The following is a 19651-nucleotide window of genomic DNA, read 5'->3' on the forward strand; positions in this document are numbered from 1 at the left end:
AGCTGTTTGCACAGAGTTAGTGATGATGTACAATTTGCAAAGCCAGGTTTAACTTCTGGAAAAAAAATTCATAGTATGATACTTTTTATTTCATTCACTGGGTAAAGAATAAAAGCTCTTTCTGCCAGTCTGGCTGCTATGCTAGTCTTAAATAAAAAGTATAGTGTGAGATGAAAGCCTGGGAAGATTCTTCTACGTACAAAGGTGAGTAAACCGTAGGGCCTACTGAATGTCTGACCGTGAGAATACTAATGGCATCCAGTGTGTGTTTAAAGACAGAGAGATCTGAGCATCAGATCCAATAGTATCATACAGCTAGTTTCTGTTAATGAAGCATCTTAAAGTGACTTTTAACATTCCAAAGAATGCGTAGAAAAGGTGTAGGTTAAAATTTGCCAGAAAAAATTTCGCCATCAGAAAAGAGGTAATTTCAGGGAGACTTAACTGTGTCTGATGCCCTCAGCTCTTCCCTTCCTCTTTACATTCAGTCACCATCAGGAAAAAAAGATAATTAATGTAGCATTGCTTTGTAAAAGAAACAGCAACCAGTTCCTTCACCAAAAAGAAGTATCTGGGAATGGAGAGATAATGATAATGACTAATAGTATTTTTTTAAATTGCTGCTCATCCAGAGGTTTCATGTCATTTTCCAAAGGATGTTAACATTCATCCGTTTCACCAACAGATAAACTGACACAAAGAAGGAAGACAATTTGTCAGCAGTCATCAAGCTGTTAGATCCCAAATTGTGGCAGTGCTCTGTCCATTGCCTCCAGGGTACATAAATACACCACTGTGTATGCTTACCCATAAGCTGAACTGGAGAGACAGTGTTTAGCATTATCCCACATCCATGGGTTAGCCCTGTCCCAATTTTAGGCCCAGCCACATCAGCAAGGACATAGACTGTTTAGTTTAGACGAGTGTTCCCCTTAAAATCACTGGAATAAGCTCTGTGTTTAAACCACTCAGTACATGCATGATGAGCTCTATGACTGTGGTCCTCTGGGTCATCTTTTAGACTTGCAATATTTTCTAGCTTTGAAGCAAGAAACATCTGCCAGTTCCTTTTTAATTGCTGGTCAGCCTGTGTTAAGCCAACTGGCGGCTGGTGGGAATGAGGTCTATGAAGGTTAAACACATTTGTCAGTCACGTAAGGGAACTAGCTACATTTGTTGATGTTTAAGTGACATTCTCAATCTGGCTCCAGCTGCCTTAGCAGGATTGCAAAGTGAACTGAGATCGTGGGCCTCCAGACAGGCTCCTTTAAGGACTTCTGTTGGTGTGGTTTTTCCTAAGTTGAAGAAATGCAACATGAAAGTGGTGGGTTTTTTAAATATAGGGTGGCCTGAATATGATCCTTAAGTCCTGAATGTCTCAACCATTGAGTGGGAGGCATTCAAATAAGCACCTATTTTTTTCACTACCATGAGAGATTACAAAAAATTGGGGGAGTGGAGTGGGGTTTTTTTTAAACCTATGAAACAGTTTCATCTAAGCAAATGCAATAGCTGAGTAATCATATCAGCAAACATGTTCAACAGTTTTGCCTCTGTTTTCTCCATGCAAAACAAATAGGAAGAGTCACCTCCTAAAATTGTGCAAGTACTTTCTTAGTTAGATGCCACTGGATGCTGAAGAGATGGGCCCTGTTCTTTCGAATCACCAGCAGCACTTCCACTGAAGAGTACATTTACTGCGTAAATATCCCTGGGGAGAAGCTGCTAATTAAGGAGCAGGCTTCTTAGCCAGCTGCTCCTAACCAAGAAAACTGTGGTTCATTTTTAAATATCTAGGCTATGAAGAGGGACACTGTCATGCTGAAACTGTGCAAGTTGCCAGAGAGGTATTTTGCAGTAGAGATGACTGAAAACTATCATGCGCTGTTCTGTGATCAGGAATGAACAAACATTTCCACTTTATGAGCTTTGAATGGCTTTCTGTGCTAAATACATTAATTATTTATTTTTTTATCATTAGCCTCACTAATGTATTCCACCCTTTGATTAATTGGTGCCTTCCTTAATTATTTTCTCTTTTAGCTATAGCTCAGGTGAGTGCTGAGGGTGGATGCGGTGGTATAGTTAACATTTTACAGTCTGATGAGGGTGACTGCCAGTTTGAGACAGCTGTAAGAGGTTCTGTTGGTCCTAAACTCCTTTGTTTCTGGGTGCCTCTGAGGCAATGAGAAATGCAGGGGAGTCCGAGGCCCTTTTCCTAATGCAGTGTTTCGTTATTTCATACATACATGTTTCTCCCAAATCAGAGTTGTAAGCTGCCCTCATTTAAATGATTTTTCCTGATGCTACGTGATGTTGATAAAGTTGTACGTTTTACGTGTGCCATCCACATGTGCTCCCTGAACTAACCTCAACTTCTCCAAGTGGTGTAAGATGTCTTGCCAGCTGCTTCAGCCAGTTTAAGTCATTAAAAAGTGCTACTGAAATTGGCAGAGATGTTGGGTTCAATCTGGACTCATTTAAAACCAGTTTCTGTAAATGAAGGTCCTGCAAAGAAGTCTCAGACTCAAAGGGCATGTCATTCCCTTCTTTGCTGTTTGGTTCTTCAAGACTAAATGACACAAGACCTGTGGTCCTGGTGACATGTGTGACAAGAACCTTGCTTATGATTGATGGATTTATAGACCAAAATCCTGGTATCCGTTTTTTTGTTTTCTGCAGAACTGCTTCAACCTTTTTTGCCAAATAACTAGCACTGGGTGAGATCTTTCAAGCCAGAAAGTCTTTTCATGAGCTAGAACACTCTCTGTAACATTTTTCCATGTTCTCTTTCCCAGCTGATTATTTAAAAATTAATATTTTTATTTTAAACACAAGCTTTGGCAGTCCAGAATGAATGTAAAGTTAGTGGGCATAGGCCACAAAGCCACCAGATGTTTCTGACATTCCACTCAGGCACTGCTGTAGACACAGGCAAAAGAAAGACAAGTGTCCTGTTGACACGTTCAATCAGTAAAGGTTTTGGACACAGAATATGTAACATCATGATCAAGGTATTTCTTCACACTGTGCAGTTTGGGAGTATTTTTTTCTTCTTCGGGCTGAACACTTTGAAATCTTTAACCAGTTTAATGTCCTTGTTACCACTAGTCTTAAGAGCTACTACTACATCTTTCTTGTCCTCAGCAAAAAGGTAGAAACAGCTTGAAGGCACCATGCTATTCCTGTAGCTGCCTGGAGGTTGGTTATGCTGACACTGATCATTACTGTACTGCTAGCAAGTACTAACCCTGGCCTCCATCACCACTGAAATGTCCTGGGAGTGTTTTGTTTCAGAAAAGTCATCCCCAACCTAGTCACCAGCATGGGATGGCATAAATAAAGGATGCCCTTTGATCTCTATTTCTCAGAACTTCCTGCTGCACACAGGGACCCTCAGGACCCCTGTTAAAATAGCTCTGTAGCTGTTTGATATCAGCAGATAGATGTCATTCAGCCCTACAGTCATGGATTACACTATTGAAGATTACAGACTGAAGGCCACAGTGATGTGTAGCAAGCCAGTTTTGGTACTGGTAGTGGTCTCATCACAGTAGCATGGCAGCCCGCATGGACTCATTTCCTCCAAAAGTGGCAAAAAGAGGCCATGCTGCACTCTGTAACACTGTGGTTAAACTATGCCTGCTCCCTTTTTCAGCTACTCTGGAGCTAGCACAGCATATCTTCATGCTGATCTGCAGTCTGCAGAATTTGAAGCTGAAAGGGATGACTATGATCAAGCGTGAATCTCCTCTTACTTAACACTGATGGGGTAATATGCCCACTAAAATTTTCCAGCCCAAGGCCAAAAACATGACACCTCTCTCTTTCCTTCCGTCCCTCATTTACGGACTTAATAGAAATTGCCTCCAGCAATTGCACATGCATCAGAGAAGGAAGAAAACACAACAGGCAATGCATTGCTTGAGCATTATGGCACTCCAGGTGTGCATGCTCAGACACGGGGAGCTGAAAAGAGGATGACAGGCATGACTGCAACAAGACTGCCAGAAATTACACTGCTCATGATTAGTGTGAATCCCTATTGTGAGGCAAAAATGATGCAAAATAGAGAGAGAATAGAGAATAGGGAGAATAGAGCTGGCTTATGTACAGATTTTTATTTGCAGTTAGTGACACTGGGCTGTTGTGATGGAGAAAGTCAGTGGACCAGATAATCAAAATTCAAAGGACAAAAAAAAATTCTTAATAATAATCCTAATTAATAATATCTTTATTTTGCCTGTCAAGTAGCAAAGTGGCAGTGTAATCTTCCAGACAAATTATTCTGTACTATGATAACGAAAGAAGTTTTGGTACTGAATGCAAGCCAAAATCAGCTCTTGGCTACACTGGTGTAAATTCCAGAACACCTTTGGAGAGATGAGCCCATGTACTTCTGGTTTATATTAATGCAAATTTGACCCCAGGCAAAATGCCAACTTGAATTCAATGATTTTGGAGAGCAGCCATCCAAAAAAAAGTTGCCATTGGAATTCAAAGCAATTTGATAAAGTAAGATACTATTCGCTGATCTCTCTAAATGATTTAAGGTAAAATTATACTACTATAGAAAGTAAGATCTGTTCTCAACAGATGTCAAGAACCTCCTCCATTGTGTCCCAACAAATGGAACAGATGGTTTCTGGTTTAAAATCAGTGCTTCTCTGATGAAGTCAGTGGCTAAATCCCTGTTTGCAGCAGCCGAGAGCCTCAATAGATTGCGTATCTTGCTGACTCTCTTTGAACACAAATGTGCTAGTTGCTATGTTGATCACCTGGATATAGTAGTACCATTTATATTTTATATACTACTGTGTTCATAGCATTCAAAAAGAGCAGAGAAGTTTTTCACATTTGCAAACTAAGCAATTAGTACAAGGTCACAGACCAAATCTGGGCCCTGTTCCAGTTTTCACATTGCACCCCTTTCAAAGGCTCCAGGTAAGAGGTGGCCTATAAAGTACTTCTGCTGGGACATGATTTCTAGTTTCGACCAATCTGTTACACTGTTACATCTTTGTTTCATTTTATTCTGTGTGGTCATCTCAGTTGTGGTATGCAGGGTCAGGCAAGCTTTCCAATTTTTATCAACTCTCCCACTGCTCTAACAATCAAGTCTGAAGAAGGTACCTTAAATTCCTTTCCCTTGGGCTTCTTTTCTCATGTCTTTCTAGAGTAAAGTGATTGTAAGATGTTTACACTGTTATTCCCTGATGATGTATCTTTAATTCAGTACCAGAAAATGGGATTGTGATTTAAATTTGGACCTTTAAGGGTGACAATAATGGTGATAGAGAGTAACTCACTCACAGTCCTGGCTATGCAATGAGGGGATAGGAGCTTTGCAATATGATTTGGGGCAGCTGAATCAGGACCTATAATATCACACTGAACAATTTAGCAGTTGTTACTGAACTTGGTCTCTTCACAAGTTCCCCTCTAACATGCATGACTATGTGTGAGAAAGTAAATGCCTTTTATCTCCTTTTTTTAATTTTCACTTTAAAAACTCACCCCTGTCAATCAGCTAAAAAGCCCTCATCGTAGTAGTTCATTCTCATTTTTCCTCTTGTTTTTGGAAGCTTTGTTTCTATCCTCCAAAGCTCAGAGAGAGGCAGTACTCATCTGGGACATACTGAACATTACAAAAAGTACAGCTCTTAGGAGCCCGAGGAGCCAAACACCCTGGTGAGGGAAAAGGAGGAGGGATGATCTTAACTGTATTCTGGGTCTGATCTGGAAGGACTACCAAGTTCACTGTGAGTTGTGTAGAGGTGGCAAAATTCCCCCTCTGCAGGAAATTTATACATTGTTTTAAGCTCTTGATAAAGTGGTTTTACAGCAGCTTGTAGGACAACAGAGTTGACCTTATTGAGGGAGGACTTGGAAGGCTGAAGGGAGCAGGTGCATCCATACTATGTAGTGAAGGAGAACTGCCCCATGTCCTCTCTCACTAACTCTAGACCTGCAAGCAGCTTGCAGCATTAATATGGCTGAATATAGGAGCCAAGCAGGGCTGCTCATTCATCTTATTAAACAGACAGACTGCTTCTGGGATCAGAGGTCCCTCTGAATAACATTGCGGTGCACCACGCATAGGCAGCAGCTCATGCAGGTGTGCTGTGGGCTTCTCTCACATAGCGCTGTATCACGATGTGTACACAGGCGTTGCCTCTGCAAACACTGAAACCAATCCCAGAGCTAAAACAGTGTGAACACATCCTTCAATGACAGTCAGTCAGTTGGTCCCTATCAGTCAGCATAGGTAACATTTGCCTGTAGCCTTCTGCAGAATCTAGTGATACTTGGAATAGTTTGAACTTGTGCTAACAGAAGTGCTGAAATGGAAGGAGATGGGAGTTTTTTTAATGATGGTTTTGAGAACAGCAAATAAATGAAGGACCCTTTGCTCAGGGTTGTGGTGCTGTCAGCATTCATTTTCTCCTTGGAGACAGTAACAAAATAGCCCCAGAAGAGCTTTTTAACTCTATGGTACCACTGTTGTTCCATGTATTTAGGTTGATGATGCATAAAAAAGAGCTCCAAAAGTTCAGAGAATTTTTTTCTCCCTGCTACTCAATTCCCAGAAAAGTAAACTCAAAAGGATTTTATCAGAATAGGTTCTTTTCATTTTAAATTATATATATCTGTGTGTATATATATTTTCCCTGTAGTCATTTGTGGATGAATTAAAATTCATATTGGATTCCTTGTTTTCTTGTGCATTTTGATTTGTTATGGTACTGTTATTTATCAGAAGTCACAATGCTTTTTTCGATATAAAGACTGAAAGAGATGTTTGGCATTCATTTTTATATGAATTATATTTATTTCTTCAAATACGTTAGAACACCAAAGTAAAAATATTTTTTCTGTATAAACATTTACAATATATCTTTTCTTGTATTGCATATAAATTATAATGAGTCTGGGCCTTTAAATGTTTAAAATTAAGTTATAATTCTCACAGTTGTCACTGTCTTCTGCATTGTCTGTTACATCCTGATGAAAAGGAATAGTAAAATCCACCAATATCAGTTTAATAGAATAGTGCAAGACCTGCATGCCCTCTGGTGGAAGCGATCCTTAACAGACTAATGTAGATCAGTTTTTATGGCAGTGCTAAATGTGTGACCTGCAGACAGACACACTCTCCTTTGATATGCTGAGTTGCTCCATTAAGCTGTGTTTCTCCAGAAGCAGAGTTTGTTAGCTAGTGGGAAGGAAAATTCTTCAGTGCATTATTTTTTTCACACTTTTCATTACAATTTGAACTCTCATTTCTCTTCAACCTCCTTCTTGACTTTTTAACCTTGTTACTCCACTGTAATAAAAAGAAAATGAGCTATATGTTTTGTAAAGGTATTGAACAGTATCTCATTATTGGCACAGGTTTTATACATAGAATTTTGCTCTGCTTTTAAGGAAGTTTACAGGTCCGATACAAGCTGAGTAAGGATGGGCTCCTCATTTTCACCATTGACTCTGGAAATTTTGCCAACCGAGAGCTGCACCATGTGAAGATTAACAGAGAAGGCAGAGAGCTCGTCATTCAGGTATGCCATGGCTTATGTTGAGTGTTAAATAATACCTCATGCCACAAGCAGACCCACTGATTTCAGTGCCTGATCACCAGCAGGAGGCAAAGGTTTCACATTGATCTGGTACAACCAAAGCTGGTCCAGCAGCAGAACAGCCCTGTAGGTTAGACCAAAACTTCATCTAGACCCTGCTTCAAAGAGTGCCCAACTATGGTGTTTTCTTCCTTCCCTTGTCTCTGACAATCTGTGAATTAGGAAACAACTTTGGCCAGAAGTTTATCTGGACCATTGGAGTGGTTCTGGAACTTCGGGATGTCTGTGTGACCTGTAGTCCCAGAGAAAGTACTCAGTATGGATCATTAAAAAGCTGCCAAAAGGAGAAAAACAGCTGAGGAATGGGCACCTGGGAATGTAATTTCATTTAGGGTATGTGCCCCAAGGCAGAATGTGACCCCAGCTGCCTTATCCTCTGACAGTAAAGGAAAAACTGAGGGAAGGCAGGGTGCAGCCATGATCTGCATGACAATGCCCTGTCTCTTTGCTAGAAGCAAGCCATGCTGAATGTAACAATCTCATGAGAGACGAGAACCCTCCTCTGCCTTGCTTCCCTGCATCGCCTGTTTTTCCAAGGCAGGGAAAAGAGGACCATCTTACTGCTCCTTCTGGTTTCCTTCCTTCTGAGGCTGATTATAGCGGTTCATATTACAAAACAAATTGGCTAGATCTGGGCAGCAGTCATTTAACAGGGAAAGGTGGCAGTCTGCAGAGAAGCCGTGTGTTAAGGAATAGGAGACAAAAACACAGGGAGCACCACAGTTTTTCTTTTGTCTACAGTTTCCATGTCTGGGTGGTAAAATAACAACACAGCATGCAACTAGGGTGGGTAGGCCTGACTATCTAGGAAAAAGGCTTATGCTAAAAGCCAGGCTTTTCCTCAAGTATCAGTCTTCTATTATCTGCTGCAGTGTGGTTTTCTTCTATGCAGAAGTAATTCTTCACAATATATTTCTAGAGAGGCCTCCTTTGAGTGTATTCTGAAGTGACTAGGCATGGATTTTGGGAAGCAGGGGGATTTCAGTGTCAAACATTTTAAGCTTTTCTGCAGAGGAAGTTTCTTTAAAGCCCTTTATTATGACTATTCTGGTGTACCTTTCAGCTTCTCATGCTAAAATCAAAGCACATTCACTTTGCTATCTTTAGAAACTGAATCACGCTTGGGGGCAGAATTAACTGATTTGCAGCTGAGAGCATTCCCAGAAGTTTGCAGTACAGAGAGATCTCAGGGTGTCTACATGCTGTTATAATGAACTAATTTTATTGACCTCTTCCAGGTTGATCAAGTTCTCAAACTCAAACATAACTTTTCTGAGATTGATTTTAAGGCCATCAAATCACTCACCCTGGGCAAGGTCACAGGTAGGTTCTACTAAAAATATTCCTGATTCATCAGTTGTTATAGTGCTGGAGTTAACCTGTGCTGAATGTTGGGTTTTTAAGAGGATTGAGGTTCTGTTTGTCTGGTTTAGCTGTAAGAGTTGGCCTGAGCATTCCAGTACTCCTATTTGTATATCTCATCAATGCAAAAATTTGGCAACTTTCCTTGATTGCACTGATAGCAATATTAACTTCTCCCATTGCTCCCTCCAGTAAAGTGATTCATACTGCTTGTGTGGCTGCACAGGCTGGCATCTTAGCCTAATGATATCATTTTGCTGACTACAGCTTGCTCCTCTCAAGCCATCTCTGTTTCCTAATGATAAGAACAACAGCATTGTGAGCCTTCATCCTCTCTACCATTTTTTCACTGCAAGGAATATTTATATTACATATAGCACTGAGGCCACAATTCTGGATCTTCGTGATCTTTACCCCTCCACACTAACAAAGCCATTACAAGACCAGGAAAACTGCCTGAAATTTGGAAAGTAGAACTCTATTTTGTTGTCAAGTATGTTATATTACTTTATATAAAAGTCTTATTCATTTCCAGTAGGATTCTAAATGCTTCCTTGGTTATAGACACTTTATTCCTTTGTTAGAATTGGACCTCCATATCAAGCCTGACATCTGTTTCACTATTACAATTTTATATGTTTTATTAATAGCACCTAAGGCCTGCAGGACTGGTAGCTAGACAGAACCTGTAGACTTCCTCTAGTGTCTACTTGTGCAATACAATTGTGTATAATGACATTAGTGCATTCTGCATCATGTTTTACTAAGTAGATTAAGAGCAGGAGCTGATTTTCCCCTTAATTATATTTAATGTTTGTTCAAAATGCAGCAATCTTCGAAGCCTTTGTGGACAGATTTGACACTTTCCAGCCCAAGTCAGAGCTAAGCTAAAAATCTCATTTTGTCAACTGTCAGCTGTAGTGCTGAAAACCTAAAAGAACATTGCTTATCATGACATCTACATAAAGCTCCACCTATAGATACCAAACCAATAAACTAAGTCTTTTCTAACCAGCAAGATGGAACACAAAGACCTTCAAAGATGTAGCCAGCAAGCTGACAAGGTACAGCTCAGCATCATGGAGGGAAACTAGATTTAGTCACAAGAATATGATTAATTCCAAGTGCAAGGTTGTTGCAAAGCCAAAAGGTCCAGAGTTCTGGCATTCAATTCCATTGAACACCACAGACTTGTCCCCAGACAGCCTTTAATGGATATATCCTTCTGTTATTTCTCTCCTGCCCCAAAGTTTACTGGGATTTTGTTTTAGTCATAGTAATAATAATAGCAATAGTTAATAATCTGTAATGACACTAGAGCCATAAACTTGGTCATCTATATGGTGGGAGATCTTATTGCTGTACCAGGAATCACACAATACATCCCAGCAAGTCACTTTAATTCCAGTCTAATCCTAATTCTAGTTTCTTCCTTGTCACCTCACAGAATCACAAATCCCCCTGAGTCTTCTCCTCTCTAGGATGAACAGTCCCAGCTCTATCAAGCCTCTCCTCATATGAAAGATGCTCCAGTCCTTTAATAATTCTTGCAGCTCTTCACTGGACTCACTCCAGAAAGTTCATGTCTTTCTTCCACTGGGGAGCTCAGAACTGGACCCAGCACTACAGTAGTGTTACACTCATGCAGAGTATGGGGGAAGGATCACATTCTGTCTGCTGGCAATGCTTTTCCCAAGGCAACCCTGGATGTCATTGATTGCATTTGTTGCAAGGGCACATTTCTGGCTCATGGTCAGCTTCTTGTCCAGCAGGACCCCCATGTCTTTCTCTGCAAAGCTGGTCAGTGCCAACCAGTGTTGGTGGATGGAATTATTCCTAACCCAAGTACAGATCTTTGCATTTCCTTTGCTGAACTTTATGAGGTTCCTGTTTTCCCATTTCTCCAGCTTGCCAATGTCCCTCTGAATGGTGGCACAACCATCTCGTCTACCAACTGCTCTTCCCAGTTTTGTATCATCTCCAAACTTACTCAGGTTGCACACTGTCCCATCCCATGCTGGCAAAAAAAAAAAAAAAAAGGAAAAAAAAAAAATCCTCAGTGCTACGAAGTCAAGAGTATTGCCTTGTATCAAGAGGAGAGCTGGACCTTGTCATTTTAGGAATGTAGAACTTACATAAATATGTACATTCATCATTTGTACTATTATATGGATAAAATATTGACTATAGCTCCTTTTAATAATGGATCACCAGAAGGTGAGTATGGGTGACCTAAACCAATATCCTCCAAGTTCTTCTTTGTCATTGTTCATCCCCTCAGCAAAGCATAAACTTCCAGAGGCATGTGATACTTCAAAGTAGACCTAGACTTCCTGTAGTGTTTGTTTTGGATGTCACTGGGATTTAGGTACCTGAAGGCATTCATTAGGAACATTTAAGTGTCCACTAAAATAGAACCTTATAAAAAACCTCTGTTCTACGTGTCCTACATATCCATGCTATACTCTTCTGAAAATTTGTCTCTCTCCTTCTTTCCTGTCACACCACTGCTCATTTGCCTGCTCTAACAGCCTGATCCTGGCTGCTTAACCAGATGATTACACCACCTTCTTTCTCGACTCCACCATTCATTTCCCACTGGATGAGAAATCTCAAAGAGAGCTTTCAGCAGGACATCATAAAAGCTTGAAACCTCTTCCTCAACAGACTTTTTTCTGATAACCATTTTAGCACAGCTGGAACTTTTGAAAAGTGCACTTTCATACAATGACCAGTTTTTAAATAATAGTGCTTCCCCCATCTTACACACACACACTGCCCCCCCCCCCCCCCCCAATTCAGCCCCATTACAATTCCTTTAGTCAAAAGCTACTTAAACTGTTATTTTTTTTATGCTTTTCAAATCTGCTATATCTTCCAATGGCTGCCCTACACCCAGCTCTGAATTCCAGGAAAAAACCCTCCATTTAAAGCAGAGGAGGCTCACCTGGAATTCAAAACATAGGGACACTCACTCTGCCACAGACTGCTTGAATGACCTTGGGCAAGCCATTTATGTGAAGATGTAAAGGTAAGCAGGCATTTTATTCCCACTGGAACCAGTCTGAGCTTTACTATCTCTGTTCTCTATCAGTAAAGCATGGATAATAGAACATCCCTACATCAGAGGGGTGCTGGGAGGATAAAAGCATTAAAGGCTGTGAGCTGTTCAGATCCACAGTAATGGGGCCATATAGCTGCCTTAGAAAGATCAATCTAAATATAAGTGTAGCTTTGAAGACAAGGGACTAAAAAGAAGCAACATTCAAGTAGCCAACAGGCGTTTCTTGAATTCATCCTCACAGTATCCAACAGCAATAGAAAAATATTATTATCCTGTAGTTTTTTGTCATTTTTACTTCACAAATATAGAGGCAAGACACAAAAGGACCTATCCAAAGATCATCAGTATCAATGGGAGTTTTTCCATGGACTGAGTGAGTACTGGATTCAGGTCCCAAGTGGGTCATACAGTTTATGGCAAAGCCTCAGTGAAATCTTAACCAGAGTCCCAGTTCATTTACTTTAAGTACTCCTTACAGAGATCATACTGCTGTATTTAACCACATGAGCTCTATTGGCAATCTGACCTAACTGTGAAGCTGGCTTCGCTCTGAACAAGGGATTGAACTGCCTGACCTTCAGAGGTGTCTTTCAACTTAAATTATTCTGTAATTTTCTGATCTCAGAGACACATTTGCATATGTTTAGGTCTTGTCTAGAAAAAGCTGCTATCCCAATGGAAAATATCATTTATTTGTTTTGGGGTTGACCTTAATGAATCTTTGAAAGCTTCTTAACTGTGCCCCAACATGTCTAAATCTTTCACTATTACAGTCCCTGGAAAAATAATCACTGATGCAGAGAAGTGAATCTCATTGTCTGCATATTTTCTTCTGAGCAATTTAATATACTAGCTGTGTAGTGATACCAGAGTAAAAGGGTAGCATTGAAAGGGATTCAAGAGTATTCTGAGGAAAAAGTTTGCACAGATTTCTTTAGCATCTATTAATGTTGACCTAATTTACTTGTTTCTTCAAAGTGATGAATTAGCAGACCTTCCCACACTGGCAATGTAAAGAACTGTGTAGTCTAGCACATAATCATGATATCTTTTATCTCTAAAAGCCTGAGCTAAAACATAGTCAAGTTGTAGGAGTCTTTCCACTGAATCATTTAGCTTTGATATAAAGTATGTAGAAAAAAGTTTATCTGGAAAGTAATTTTATTAAAATCATTATGTAGGTGCAGTACAATTCTTACGATTTCTACAATAGCTTTTCTTATTAAAAGTTCACAAGAAGAAAGTGGAATCTATACACTGAAGAGATCAAAGTCCAATTCATCAGAGTGATATCATATTGGGGGAGATGATAACAGCATAATTAAATCAGAAGGGGTAAGTTGGCATTAACTCTGATATACAAAAGCTTCCCTAAAGCAGCATCTCCTAAAAGAGAGTTTCTATGGAAAAGACTTAAGTCCATTCTTTCAGAGGAAAGTAATTCCCTTTTTTAAGCTCACAAGATCAGAATTTGCTTGAGAAATTTAAAGTCACAGTCTTGGAATATCGTGCTCTAGCATTTTAAACAATACAGCAATGGCTGCAAGCGATATTGGCTGAACTCTTCTGGTCACAACAAAGCTCTTTCCTTTACTTCAGACTCTTCTTGTCCTAATATTTCTTAGAAAGACCATACACTGGAAAAAGATCTCTTGGGTTCATTAAAGGGCACCTTTAAAAGTAAATGGTTTTCCTCCTAGTAGCCTAGTAAAGAATTGAGGAAAATGGAAATGACTACTTGGGATAAAAGAGGAGAGGCATTTGGGACCAAGATGGCAGCCGTTTAAATAAGCAAAGTTTGGCTATCCCAGGCACTTCAAGCAATTCAGTCTAAACCAATAATGCCATCATGTCTCTATCAAAAAGAGACCAAATCTATTCAGACTTTCTCCCCAGCAATACCATTTACCATATGATCATAACACCATACTTAAATCCCCGGATTCTTGATGATAACGCTGCCTAAATAAGTGTCCAACTTCTATCCAGAAATTTTATTTTTAGTCTGAATTCATGCTACTTGAGTTGATTTTAGCTGTCTGCTCCTGAGAAAAGCATGTGTTCTTTTGCACATCATCTCTCGATCTTCTTGCATATTTTCTCCTTTTTATAGGTTGTATTTTGAGCCCATGCAAAATCACACAGGGCTGTCTGTGTTGTGAAAGATTAGGATTCAAATGTCAAAAACTGTGACAGGTAACAAATTTCACATTGCAACTCCAAGCAGTGCTTAATTTTCGATGACAAACTCTCTTTAAGAAAACATACTTAAATGCATGTCTGGAATTATCTCCTGTAAGCTTAATGAAACAAAAAGTCTCAAGTGTTCCACTTGTCATGAAATGTTCAATTGCCAGCAAGCAAATCCTGGTGCGTTCTGCTCATTCCTGGGAAAATTTGTGAGGAAAAGTACATTTCCTTTGCTTTTGCTCTCCCTTGCTTTTTCAGAAGTGTTTTGGAGGTGCATTGAATGCCTGGAGCCTGTCTCCTGTTCAAACACATCCTTTTCTTCAGCAAGAGCCAAACTGGTTGAGCTCAATGGTTCTAACCAGGAAAATTTTCTGTGTTGTTCACTCCGCTGCCTTTGTGGCAGGCTCACACCAGGAAATGAAATTATTCCAAAGATGCCTTTTTGTGGGTTCCAGTCCAATTCAAGATATGCTTTCTGCCCTTTCTAAATTAATGATTAGTATCAGCAATGTTTACTGAGGTTGTTGAAGGACATAGCAGCATATTTTTTGAGGTAACTACACAGTACCTGCTAGTCAACTCTGAGACAGGTGCAGTGTGGAGACTACAAGAGTCTTTTACTTCAAAGTCATGGGCTAAAATCTAATGACCATATCAAAGAAGTAATCTTGACAGTGCTGTTCAGCACCTTGACAAAATGAGGTGATGGATACACTTTAAGTCCCACAAAAATCATCTTTCTATTTCTCAGACTCAAAAAAAAAGGACAACCAGTGCTTCAGCATACAGAGTAAATTACCCTTTGCACTTTTACCAGCAATTCACTTAGATTAATTAATTAGGGCATAGACATTTAAAACAGGCTATGTCTGCTCCTGCTAACATTAAAAATAAATTTTGATTAAGCAAATCCATGATGGGCCTTCCTTGGATGAAAGTGATCACACAAGTAAACTTTGGCCTCAGATTTAAGTTTCTGAGTGACATAAAATTAATGTTTATAAAGAAAGAACAAAAAGATATTGGATAATATTTATGGTCCATTTTCCACTGTGATATCCTTAGAAAGACGGTCTTTTGAGCCACTCTCTCTGCACACAAATAACACTTTTGATTTCTCTTTCATTCCAGTTACCTGTCATATTAGTTACTGTTTACTATGTCAATTTGCTGATACACTGCCGAGCAGCTTAATGTTTGGTGCTAGAAAATTCTGGCAGAATTCTATTGTTGATGAAAATTAATTCCCCATTACTGAGATATTAAGACTTAAAATTGCTTTATTTATTTATGGTCTTAAAACAAGTGTGTTATATATGGCAGAGGTCCACAAAGAAACATCAGTGGAACAGGATGTCTGTTTTGGTGAATAGGAATGAATCGGGAGATAAATTTTGTTGATACAATCAATAAAGCTTAAAAAATACAGCTACCTGTTAGACTTAATGCTAATTATCACAGAAAGCCATTGCAAAAACATGGAAAACAGGAAAGCAAAACTGACACAAAACTTACCGACCTGTGACATTGCAGACAGTTTCCAGGGAGCAGCTAGAGGACCCAGCAAGAAGCCAGACCAACTTACGCACAACTCAGCAGACAAAGCTTAAAAATTACTTCCAAAAAATATGGGTAAACTTAAGTTGTGGAGAAAGGCCAGTTAAATTACTCAAAAGCCAAAAAAGATTGCCTTCTCACCCCCTATGTAGAAATCGTTTAAGTAACTCAATCTCCAGTACTGGGAACAGAAACACAATGATAAAATGTCAGAAGATCAAACCAAGCCATCAGCAGCAATTTGGTGTGATTTTCCAGGCCAGTCAAATGCATGGAAAGATTCACAGTGTAACCAGGTCAGAGGAAGGCCACTGATGTTTCATATGGCCTTGCTTCAACATAGATCTTGGAAATTCACCAAGTTGCTTCTCTTACTGAGCGTCATGTCATGTAGTGAAAATATGTTTTGGAAAAACATTTTATCATGATAAAGACTTCAGTGACAGAGTGGCCTTTAATAAGCCTTTCACGGAGGTAACCACGTCATAGTCACAGATTCACGTTATCCACTCAAGAATTCAGAGGGCAGCACGAGTCGTTCACATCCAAGTTGTGCAGGTCTCTTGTTGAGAACAGTGAAAGCCCCATTTTCTGAAAGACGTAAGACTTGCACCTAGGGCCATATAATAAAGCAAACTGTATCTGCGCACGTGGGATTTTTACCAGAGGACTCTGGGGTTATTTATGGTTTGTTCTTTGATTTCTTTTTTTCAAATTTCAAAGCCTTTCAACAACAAATCTCCTAGTTCTCATTCATGCAAAGCTTCCTTTGACAAAAGACTTCTGGAATTGGCCCTTAATTTGACTTTTTAAAAAAAGCCTTCAACAGTACTGTATCTTAGACTTTTCAAACTACTGTACCATGAGAAAGGAATTCATTATTTCTTAGGCTTTACCTTTTGCACATTGGGGCAGAACACAGCAATTTAGATTGCCTGATGTCTAAAAGATGCCAACAAATCTACCTTTTGTGTCAGGGCTAAGAAAACAGGAAAGGCTGACAGTAGGAATGTTTACAAAGGGTTTTATAAATTCAACAAAGATGTCAAATACTGTAAATCAGTCTTTTAATTTTATATAAGCCTTCTTGCAGAAACTTGGAAGCAATTCTTTGTCTGTTTTATAATACCGCTGCCAAAATCTCATTAAAAACCTGAATGCAGCCAATTTCGACACACTTTGAGAAGAGCAAATGTGAACCTCTGTAAGGCTCCAGTTCTTCCAGTGGCAAAGCCTCACTGTTTCCCTTCCAATCTCTCTTTTTTGCAGTTATCCAAGCCCAGAGGCTGTTCCTGTGACAGCTCTGCAGACTAAGCATATCTTCTGTAAGACCCATTGGAGAGCAAGCTCACACCATACCTTGCTTTACTGAGAAGCAGCCAAACTCTTCCACGTTATATTTCCATAAAGACATTCAAACATAATTAGAAATCTTTCTCAGCTAATTCCTTCTGACTGCATGACATAATGGTCATAGATCTTGAGCACCAAAATAATGTGTGATTTGGTGTAGCTTTGAGGTTTCTCTTTGAGGTTTTTTTTACATGTAAAAGAAGTTTATGTAATTCAGGTAGCAATGTCAGTTATAAGAGAACATCTACTTTTTTCCTAAATCCTTTTGGCTGAGAACTTGTAAAATCATTGTATTTGAATGAAAGTGGAAAAATTGGACCTTATTTTAAAGTTTACCATGTTACTCTTTCAAGCTTTGAAAATAAACTTGAAAAGCTGGGAATCCTTATTTTCCAATGTCATTGGAGATATTTCCAAAACTTTCAATGATAGAAGTTTTTTTCATTAGCAGATAATTTTTAAGACTGTGAATAAGTTTTGATACTAAATATGTGTGAGTTGTGGGTTTTTTCTTGTTTGATTGACCTAGATATAACACGTATCATGTTACAGACCTCTGAGCAGTATGAATTTCAATTTCTGGATAGTAAATAAATGAGAACTTGGAGGAAAGAGAAGATGGCTTCACTATCCTTCACTGAGTTTCTCAAACAATCTTTGATACTAAAACATTTGGAATGAAATAAAAAACACTTACCTTTGAATTGGTTTTCTCTTTGTGAAATTTAAATTAACACAGACTATCAGATAAATTACTTGTTCTATGTCATCTTTAGGCTGGAAAAGAGCATGGAGATACTGGCTTTGGTTTTGATTTAGATAAAAAGAGGTATAGTTTCGTTTTTTATTTTATCAGTGGAATGGGGCTAGCAGAGTGAGAGCCTGGCCTATAACTAGGAGGATTCCTAGGAACTCTGATTATAAAAATGCAGTAACGTGATTAGGTGCATCAAAAAAGTAAGTTAAAAAATAAACTCTTGGACAAGGGTGGAAGCCTTCAATATTAGGCCGCATGAAACATTGTATAATAGACATAGAGAGCAGGCTCCTTCATTAATAGAGTAGAGGAGGCAGAATGCCTTAAAGATATGGTCCGTTTCTGTGAAAATGATGTTGTTAACAGATGCAAAAAAAGTTAAAGAGCATCATCCCCAGGATCCTGTGTTATTCCGTGTTGCTACTTTTACTGTTTATTATTATTATTATTGTCATGGTTAGAACCTGTGATGTGTTAGTTATTGTCCAGACAGTAGAGAAAATGGATGAGGAAAGAAGCACAATGCAGGCTTTTATGTCTGAGCCAACTTGATTCAATGTAAGTAGCATTGTAGAGAACGGACTGGGGAGGGCAACATCATGGGTCAAGCCAAGGAGAACTTGTAGGCTGCTGAAGGAAAACCTGAACTATTGAGATTGGATGAAGAGAAGTAAAAGGGGTGGGTAAGGCAAAAAAGGATTAATTTTTTTTAATGCCTTCCTAAAACAGATAATTCCCAGAGTATTTTTTCTGTTGTACTGCAGATAGTTTGTCACTGGACCCTGAAGTCTCAAAGGCAAATGCCTATGGCTTCACTGGCTGCCTGTCCTCTGTACAGTACAACCACATTGCTCCCCTGAAAGCTGCCTTACGCCATCCAAGCGTTGCTCCCGTGACTGTCAAAGGCTCCTTGACTGAATCCAGCTGTGCAGCCATAATGGAAGCTGATGTGAACACAGTAACCACAATATATTCCTCATCAGGTATGTCTTGCCAAGAGGGAAATGGAGAATTTAAAAGATGCTGTAGAGTGAGGTTTCCTTCTTTTTTGCTGTAATGCAATTATGATAGTATAAATATTGGAACTGGCAAGTTGCCTTTTCTCTCAGAATTGAGAGTGTTGAGGATGAGCATTAGGATTAGCCAAGGCCCCTTTAAAAGTCATTGTACTAAAACAGAGTTTTCAGACTAAGTTTCTGGATTGCCTAAAACATGCCTAGAACAAACAAAAAAGCCCCAGAGCCATAGTGGAAACAGCATTGGAAGTATGGTTATTCACCTGATTTGCCATTCCTGTCCACTCTAAGTAGCTCCAGTGCTGCAGATCTCAAAGGAGAACATAAATGTTACACAGATTCCATATCCCAGTGGTGATGAAGCAATAGGAGTCATAGAACAAACAAGTCCAATTTGTTCCCTCCCTAGCAGAAATGAACAAAAAATCCTTGTACAAACCCCTCAACACATACACATGACTTCCACTGAATGCCTGTTACTTTATTCTCTCAGCCTAAAGAGAAGGAGCACTACTTGAGCAGTACCAGTAAGATGATCCCAATAGTTCGTTTATCTTTTGCAATCCTGAAACTGTCCTCTGGGAATCTTAAGTATTTTGCATACGTGAATTTGTATGCAGAAGAGGAAACTCAGAGCAGCTGGAAGTGTTGTCACCAGGAACAGGGGCAATCAAGTTGCTGCTTTAGTCACCAGTGGATGTGGCAGAATTCTTAA

General features: G+C 39.4%; 1 protein-coding gene across 1 annotated transcript in view; it reads left to right on the plus strand.

The window, feature by feature from the left end:
- Window positions 1-19651, plus strand: part of CNTNAP5 (contactin associated protein family member 5) — a 294595-nt gene that overhangs the window by 267081 nt on the left and 7863 nt on the right. The window contains exons 20-22 of the mRNA XM_074828793.1: window positions 7429-7559; window positions 8876-8960; window positions 18685-18903. Of these exons, the coding sequence (XP_074684894.1) occupies window positions 7429-7559; window positions 8876-8960; window positions 18685-18903 (435 nt within the window). The remainder of the gene's footprint in view (window positions 1-7428; window positions 7560-8875; window positions 8961-18684; window positions 18904-19651) is intronic.

Source organism: Strix aluco, chromosome 6 (genome assembly GCF_031877795.1).
Source record: "Strix aluco isolate bStrAlu1 chromosome 6, bStrAlu1.hap1, whole genome shotgun sequence".
NCBI lineage: Eukaryota > Metazoa > Chordata > Aves > Strigiformes > Strigidae > Strix > Strix aluco.